General features: G+C 47.0%; 2 protein-coding genes across 2 annotated transcripts in view; both read right to left on the bottom strand.

Annotated features, from left to right (window-relative positions):
• The window catches only part of LOC104962284 (hyaluronidase PH-20-like), a 1,850-nt gene extending 1,523 nt beyond the window's left edge, over positions 1-327 (bottom strand). The window contains exon 1 of the mRNA XM_010790715.1: positions 319-327. Within this exon, the coding sequence (XP_010789017.1) occupies positions 319-327 (9 nt within the window). The remainder of the gene's footprint in view (positions 1-318) is intronic.
• A 2,420-nt stretch (positions 328-2,747) lies between these two features.
• Positions 2,748-7,585, bottom strand: part of LOC104962286 (forkhead box protein P2-like) — an 85,118-nt gene continuing 80,280 nt past the window's right edge. The window contains exons 11-12 of the mRNA XM_010790716.1: positions 4,563-4,872; positions 2,748-2,856 (exon numbers count right to left, since the gene is read on the bottom strand). Coding sequence (XP_010789018.1) covers positions 2,748-2,856; positions 4,563-4,872 — 419 coding nt within the window. The remainder of the gene's footprint in view (positions 2,857-4,562; positions 4,873-7,585) is intronic.

Consider the following 7,585-nt stretch of genomic DNA (forward strand, 5'->3'; position numbering starts at 1 on the left):
TGTGTGTGTGTGTGTGTGTGTGTGTGTGTGTGTGTGTGTGTGTGTGTGTGTGTGTGTGTGTGTGTGTGTGTGTGTGTGTGTGTGTGTGTGTGTGTGTACTGGACTTTTGTGTGCAGATTAGACTGGAGCATATTGAGGTGAGAGGATATTGAAATAAGAGGTGAAATGCGAAAAGAAAAAGGGAGGAAAACATGTATTTATTTGAGATAAAATATCAAAATATTGTGTTTTGTTATGTTTCATGTATTCAAGCTGACATAAGCATGAAATCAGGAGTGAGTTAAACCAATTAGTGTAGTGAAGTAGGTGGTTTTGTACAGGCGTCATAAAGCTATGCTAATGCTACACATAAAGTGGCTAAATGTTCAAAAGTTAATTGCCTTTTCTTTTTATGTCTGCCATAAAGGGTGCCTACAAAAATAGCTCCAGTCATAGCATTAATGTTTCTCTTATTCTCTTGCAACTAACACACACACACATACACACACACCCAGAAACATTCCCAGGCAATATTATTTCATTTTGAACTTCAGAGAGCTAATTCAGGGTGCCAGCCACCTCGCGGCTACCTTTTCCAGGTGAGAACGACTTGAAAGCGCGCTGAGGAGCTATTAAATGCTGATCTTGACAAGTTTCTTCATGCAACAAAACAATAGATGACTAAACGTGTCACCGCCGCTGAGCTGAGCTACGAGACTCCAGCTTGACTTGGGTAACCCCCCCTCCTCCCTTCTCCGTAACCCTCTCCCAACTACCAACATCTGAACTGTCATCTAAATGTGACATGCGCTTTATGTAACCCCGTTTAAACTGTGTGTGTGTGTGTGTGTGTGTGTGTGTGTGTGTGTGTGTGTATGCGTGTGTGTGAGACTGGCATCTCCAGAAACATGAAAGTGCTCCCTCTGACACCGACAATCATCGCTCCAAGGCACGCCACGGAGCAGCCATCTTTGTTCTGATGACGAGTCTGGCTTCTTTGTTGGTGCTTGTTTTCATGTGTGGCTGGGTTACAGTATAAGAGCCAGCCTCTCACTTGCAGGTGTGTGTGTGTGTGTGTGTGTGTGTGTGTGTGTGTGTGTGTGTGTGTGTGTGTGTGTGTGTGTGTGTGTGTGTGTGTGTGTGTGTGTGTGTGTGTGTTGCTGAACCAAGACTCTGTTCCGTTTTGTAGCAACCAATATCTGCCAACCTGTGTTTCAAGTTTCTTGTCTACCCGTTTCCCTCCGTTTGTCTTTTTGTGCTCAGTATTTTTACAACATCCTTTTGCGTTAGCTTACCAGCTTACCGGATTCACCGGCACATCGCTTCACACATCTCTCGCCCCTCGCCTAAACAACCAAGCTAAGCTACCTAGACACAGTATCCTCAGAGCATACAGTGCTGAGGGATAGACTGATGTCTCCTGTAAGTAAGTGTACTGAGGTGATAGGACAAGATATCAGAACAACTGCTAATCTGATACCATCTTGCCTTCTCACACACACATTTCTTCCAGAGCTGCAAGGCAAACTCTTCCTCTTGGACTAGCTGAGGTTAGACAATGCTTTGCACACAGCAAGCAGGCTTTTCATAAGCAACGCTTCTATGGATGTGCTGCTGCAGAAAATGGATGTTGACATTGACATGTATGTGGCACATTTTCCACACGGGATAAGCAAACACACTTGTCAAGCAATGGTTGGAATATATATTCACCTCTGATTCATTTTAAATCCATCACTGTCGATTGTTCTTTCTTTTGAGAGCATTGTGTGCGTTGATGGAGTGTGAGAAAGCAGCTTAATGTCATGTCAGGTTGCGTGTTTCAAATACTGGTAAACACCATTTTTATTAGAGTCGTCTCATTTCAAAGAGACACCTTTTAGCTTTAATTCACAAGCTGCTGTGGAATTAGCAAAAGCCTGACCTAAATCCTGCAGCAGCTCCCCCATGGGTGGACTAGTTTCTTTTATCAGTACATTTTCTAGCGTTCTGCAACTTATTACAGTCACTACTGTAGAGAAATGCATAATTTGGAAAATACGCCGGAACAATGTCCCGATTTCAATAGTTTATGCGAATTCACATGGACATTTACAGCCGGTGAAAAACACTCGCCAGATCGTTATTTCACAGTTAATTACAAATCTAATTAGAATATTCAAATTAAAGCTTTCCCCTTTCTTTTCTTCTCTGTGTGAGAGCAGGGAGGCAGGGAAAGAGTGATAGTGAGAGGGAGAGAGGGAGAGACTCTTAGTGAGTGGCAATGTGATAACCTGTAATCGGCAGCGCTGCAAACACCTTCTTCCTTTGATGTCACCCCACTAACATCCTGGCAACAAAGCCGGCCAATTACAAATGAGCTAATTAACTGAATTGTTGATGGAGCATGAAGAGTTAATTCGCTCTGGCGCCTGCACCATGACAACAGTGAATGGGGGCCTTTGTTGTGGAAGGTAAGTGTGCGGCCGTGCGGGTTACCATTAGCTTTTGACGTTTTTTCACAAACCTATCAGGCCCTTCCACGGCAGGAAGGAGATTTGTTATGGATCAGAGTTGGTTTGAATCCTGCACCCTGACAACTGGCTGTCTGCGGGGTCAGAGTGCGCTCGGTGAGAGCCTCTGTTTTCTTTGTACCCGCAGAAAGAAGCTGCTGAAAAGAAGCTGCTGTGGTGTAGGGGGGGGGGAACTTTTGTGTGTTTCTCGATAAAACAGGCGCACAAATCCCCCACGTGGTGGTAGCAGGAGGAGGTGAGCAGTATAACATGTTCTTACTTCAAAAACTGTCCGAAGTCCTCGCAGATGTTCTCACAGCCGGGCCACTTGCACACACCGTGGCCGTACAGGGGGTGGGTTCCTCCACTTTCTTCATGTAGTGAACTGGAAAATAGTGCAAAAGAAAAGAGAAAACTAAGAATACAAGAAATCAGACAGGTGGAGGGAGTTCAGGGGGGGGGTCAAAACAGCTCAGTTCAGTTGAATTGTCCTAAAAAAAGGCGAGAAAATTGAGCCAGAGTGAAAGAAAAACATATCGGAAGGTCGATTAAAACAGGAAAACTTGGTTGCGAGGAATATTTTAGAGTGCTATTCAATTAAACTGTTCATCTCCAATCAATCTAAACGATTACAATATGAATGACTTTAAGCAATGGAGACTGAGCCGGAGCCACCATCCCATCTTGTAAAGCCATTATAGGGAGGAGGGTGGTGGCCGCTTTCAAGTCAACATTAAAAATCCAGACAGCCAATATCATTTTCATCAGGAGATTAATACTCTGTGTAACTTATGTTCTTTTGAGGACAACGGGGGCAGGGGGTGCTCCGGCGTTTTTCAAATGGCACCCAAATAAGTTACGACCCTGCCTAGACAGCACATCCTATTAAAGATGACAGTTTAACCTTTAGGAGAGGAGTGTGTTGCGTACAGTATGTGTGTGTTTGTCTGCTTATAGGTTAGGCATGTGTGTGGTCGATGCCTATGTGCATGTGTGTGGTCCATGAATATGTGTGTGTCAGCGCTGGAGGAGCTCACACTGTTTTTTTTACAGAAGGGCTTTCCCCACATCGATCCATGGCATGTTAGTAAGCAGTGCTCCTGACAATACTCCGTGTTCGATCATTATGAGACACCACACGCCCCTCGGGACACAAGCAGATAACAAAAACATTCTTTTCTTCCCCTTCTTCCTTCTCTTCTCATTCCCTCCCTACCTCTCTCTTCCTCTCTGTCTTCCCTCTGAAGGTATCTTTTTCAAGCCTCCTTTTAGTGGTGCTGGAGAGATAGCATCTACTTTAAACCAATTACACAGCACTTCCACCTCTAGTGTGAGTCTCTACCGAGCAGACACACACACACACACACACACACACACACACACACACACACACACACACACACACACACACACACACACACACACACACACACACACACACACACACACACACACACACACACACACACACACACACACACACACACACACACACACACACACACACACACACACACAGCGCAACCCTAAGTCCTTATTATAATATCGCCCAAGAAAAGCCTTTGAATAATGCATGGGCCAGATAGGCGGATATGTGAACAGTCAGTGTTTTGGTGCTGGGTGCATTTATAAAAGACGCCATCACAAGGATAAACATCCTGGAAATGCCACTCAAGGCATCACGTATTCTGTTTACATGACAAGCAAGCAAAGAAGGTAATTTTCAAAAGAGGTGAAAAAAAAAGAGAGAAAGCACTAAATACTTAATGTACAAGGAGGTTACCTTGTCTCGCCTGCCAGAGAGGCTTGTAGTGAGAGCGCCTGCCTGCATGGCTTCCTCTCCCTGCGTTTGATATCCGTGTGCAAGCTAAGTGTGTTCAATGGCACGCGGGCTCCCCTGGGAGAACAAGGCTCTTCTTTTTTTTTTTTTACCAAAACACTAATAAACTATTGAACAAATAAACATTTGTCCCTGTTGTAGCACAGGGACAAATACTCTGATGTGTTTCTATATTGAATCATGAAACAAGAGCGTGTGTGACGGGTGTAAACTTTTCATCTTCTCGGCCGAGGCGGAGTCATATTTTGTACCTCTCTCGCTCCCTTTCCCGTTCCCGTTCCCTCTCTCTTCTGTGGTTGAGGCCGGGGGACTGTCCGTTGGCGATGGAATGGTGGGAGATGGGCGGCGAAGCTTTGGCGGGGTTGCAGGAGGAGGTAGTTGAGGAAGAGTTGTTGGTGGAGAGGTCTAACCCACCACCGCCGCCACCGCCCCCTCCGTTGCCGCCCCCTCCGTTGCCGTTGCCGCTGTTGCTGTGTTTGATGCCGTTGTCCTCCATGGCGTGACCACCGCCTCCGGTCACATCCTTCCACAGCTGCTGCAGCTCAGCGGGGCTCAGGCCAGCTAGAGGGAAATCAAGAAGGACAAAGTTAGAGCATACATGCAAAACCTGTGTGTCGTGTGTGTGAGACAAAAGCTGAACTCTAAACTTTATTCAACAACCAAAAAAGTGCAAGGACTTTTTCTTCAGGGACTATCATCCTGTTCTTCCTCAAAGCTAACCTGAGTTTGAACTGATACAGCTCAATAAAACCAAGTGTGTCTTACCTACCTACTAAGATGTGTGTGTTTTCAATGAAAGAAGCATCAAGTAATGATTTTCTATCTGAGTTTAACAATCTGTGTCCACTGCTTGTTTTCAGCTTGGCAACTCATTTAGAAATATTCACTTACTTTGATTCCTTTCTAACATCTCCCTGCTAGTTGTTTCTGTCTGCGCCATTTTGCTGGTAAACAATAAACATAGGTGTTTACTCGGCTCAGGAGAAGAAATATAAGCTAGCTCTCCTCTCTCTGTTCTTTTATTCTTCTCCTGGCTCTCAGAGAAGGCAGTAAACAACAATAACAACAACACAAACCGGGCAAATGAAGGAGGGGAGAGGGAGAGGGGGGGGGTTCGGGTGAAAAGGAAAGATAAGATTAGTGAAGTCTACTGAAGTTACAGGTTGAACAATTGCTCGAAAAGACACCCGCAATCGTTTGTGGTGGTGTCACGAGTTATTTAGTGGCACTGTCGGTACGGCATCTGTCTGCACAGAGCCAGGAACAGAAAAACCGGCAGTCTCTTCTTCTCTACTCGTACTGTCGAAATCGTTGTAAAACCCACATTCGGCATCTTCACTAGTCCGGGTGGTAGATGGCATTGCGCACCTTCGTCAGTTTAAACCAGTCTCTTGTCCGTAGGTGTATGAGGAGGGAGGAACTACACAACGCCGTCAGGTAATACGGCTGGGATGTCCTTCGGCGGCGACTGAGGGCCGCCGAAACAAAGACAAAATAAAGACTTATCTCAAAAAGTCCCCCCGGGGTCGGGGCGGTAGTTATACCTTATCTTTAACGAAGGAATAAAGAGAACTCCGTCCAAACCGCCTGTTGACGGAGAAGGTAGTGAGGGTAATACGTCGGACAAAAAGGTCACTCCGCGTAGTGTTCAAAGGGGAGGTGGAGGGTGCGAGGACGTCCAGGGGTGGAGGTATGGCTTGTTACTGTCCGACGCGCACGGTGTATGTTGTACATCTATTTATTGTACAAAACCTGTTAGTGTGTGATTTTTCTGATATAGTAGGGAGTTTACATTATTTACGTTAATATTTGGACCAAATGGGGTAAGTCTTACAAAACAGAGAAAGGATTTTAGGTGAGGGAGACTGAAACAAACGGGCGCAGTGACTCAAGCTACAAAAAGTAAGGACAACAACAAAAAATAACAACAAAACGTGTCCCGAATGCGTTAACGGACGGACCGGGTCGCTATTTGTTGAGACACTCCGTCGCTCCACCTCGTCTCTCTCCCACCCTCGCCCGTCCGCAACACCGTCACCCACGTTTATATAAACACCACACACACACACACACACACACACACACACACACACACACACACCAACACACCACACACACCACACACACACACACCACACAACACACACCACACACACACACACACACACACACACACACACCACACACAAACGTGAACACAGGACGTAACCGCGCTAAGACATTTAGAGTAAGACGGACGAGGGAGACCGGTGTATTCGAACTTGTCTGGTAGTCACCTCCGCTCTGTTAATTGATAGGTTCCCCCCCCCCCCCCCCCCCCCAACACCCTACCCCCCTTCCCCCCACCCCTAATATGGTCTTCCGAATCATAGTATTGTGTTAGTGTTCGTGTCTGTGACTGCCACGAGCTCTCGGCCACCTAGGTGTGTGTCGAAACACAGACAAACACACACACGCAGTCGGTGTGTTCTCTCCGTTGTTGGTGAAACCATTGTCGGGTCTTTTTTTCGTCTCGGTCCGGTCCCGATTCATCGTGTCTGTCTCTCCGTCTCGGACCTCCTCTTCTCCAATCGATTCCAGTGTCCGTCACTCACTCACGTCTGGAGGCGTTTGGAGAGGAGAGTCAACAATTAAACAAACATTAAAGAAGGGAGGGAGAGAGAGGAGGAAGGAGGAGGAGGGAGGGAACGGAGAGGATATCCGTTGTTCCCCGTCGTCGTTGTCGTCGACCGGCGGGGTTCGTCGAGCAGAAGGTTCGTCCGTCGAGGACCCGTCTACCCGGTCCGTCCCGAGGTCGTCGGTCCCCGTCGGCGGTGTACGAGTTGTACGTCGCCCCGGTCCCGGGACGACAGCGACCGGCGCCGGGCGGGGCCTCTGTCCGCGCGGACCGGGCCTTGTTTGCGGACGGGTCAGTCCATTCTTCTCCTCCTCCGTCACTTCTACTCGCTTGTCCCTCACAACAACTAGACTGACTATTACTGCAACCACTTAGTGTACCGAGTTCACTCCACATTCACAAAGACGGACAGAGAAGGTAGAAAACAAAAGAGTAACCATACGTGGACACAGGCGGGGGGGGGGACGCAATAGAGATTCATACAGACGGAGGGGGAGGGAACCATATCGAGAAGTTGGTCGATGAAACAGGAGATTGAGGGGTGTAATAGCAAAACAAGAAAAAGAGAGAAGAACAGACTAACACCGAGAGGAACAGATGAAGACAAAGAGACGAGTTCGAGACCGGATACAAACAACAAAAAGAGAAAGATAAGGG

The sequence above is a fragment of the Notothenia coriiceps genome, unplaced genomic scaffold (genome assembly GCF_000735185.1).
Source record: "Notothenia coriiceps isolate Sejong01 unplaced genomic scaffold, NC01 NC01_scaffold00034545, whole genome shotgun sequence".
Taxonomy (NCBI): Eukaryota; Metazoa; Chordata; class Actinopteri; order Perciformes; family Nototheniidae; genus Notothenia; species Notothenia coriiceps.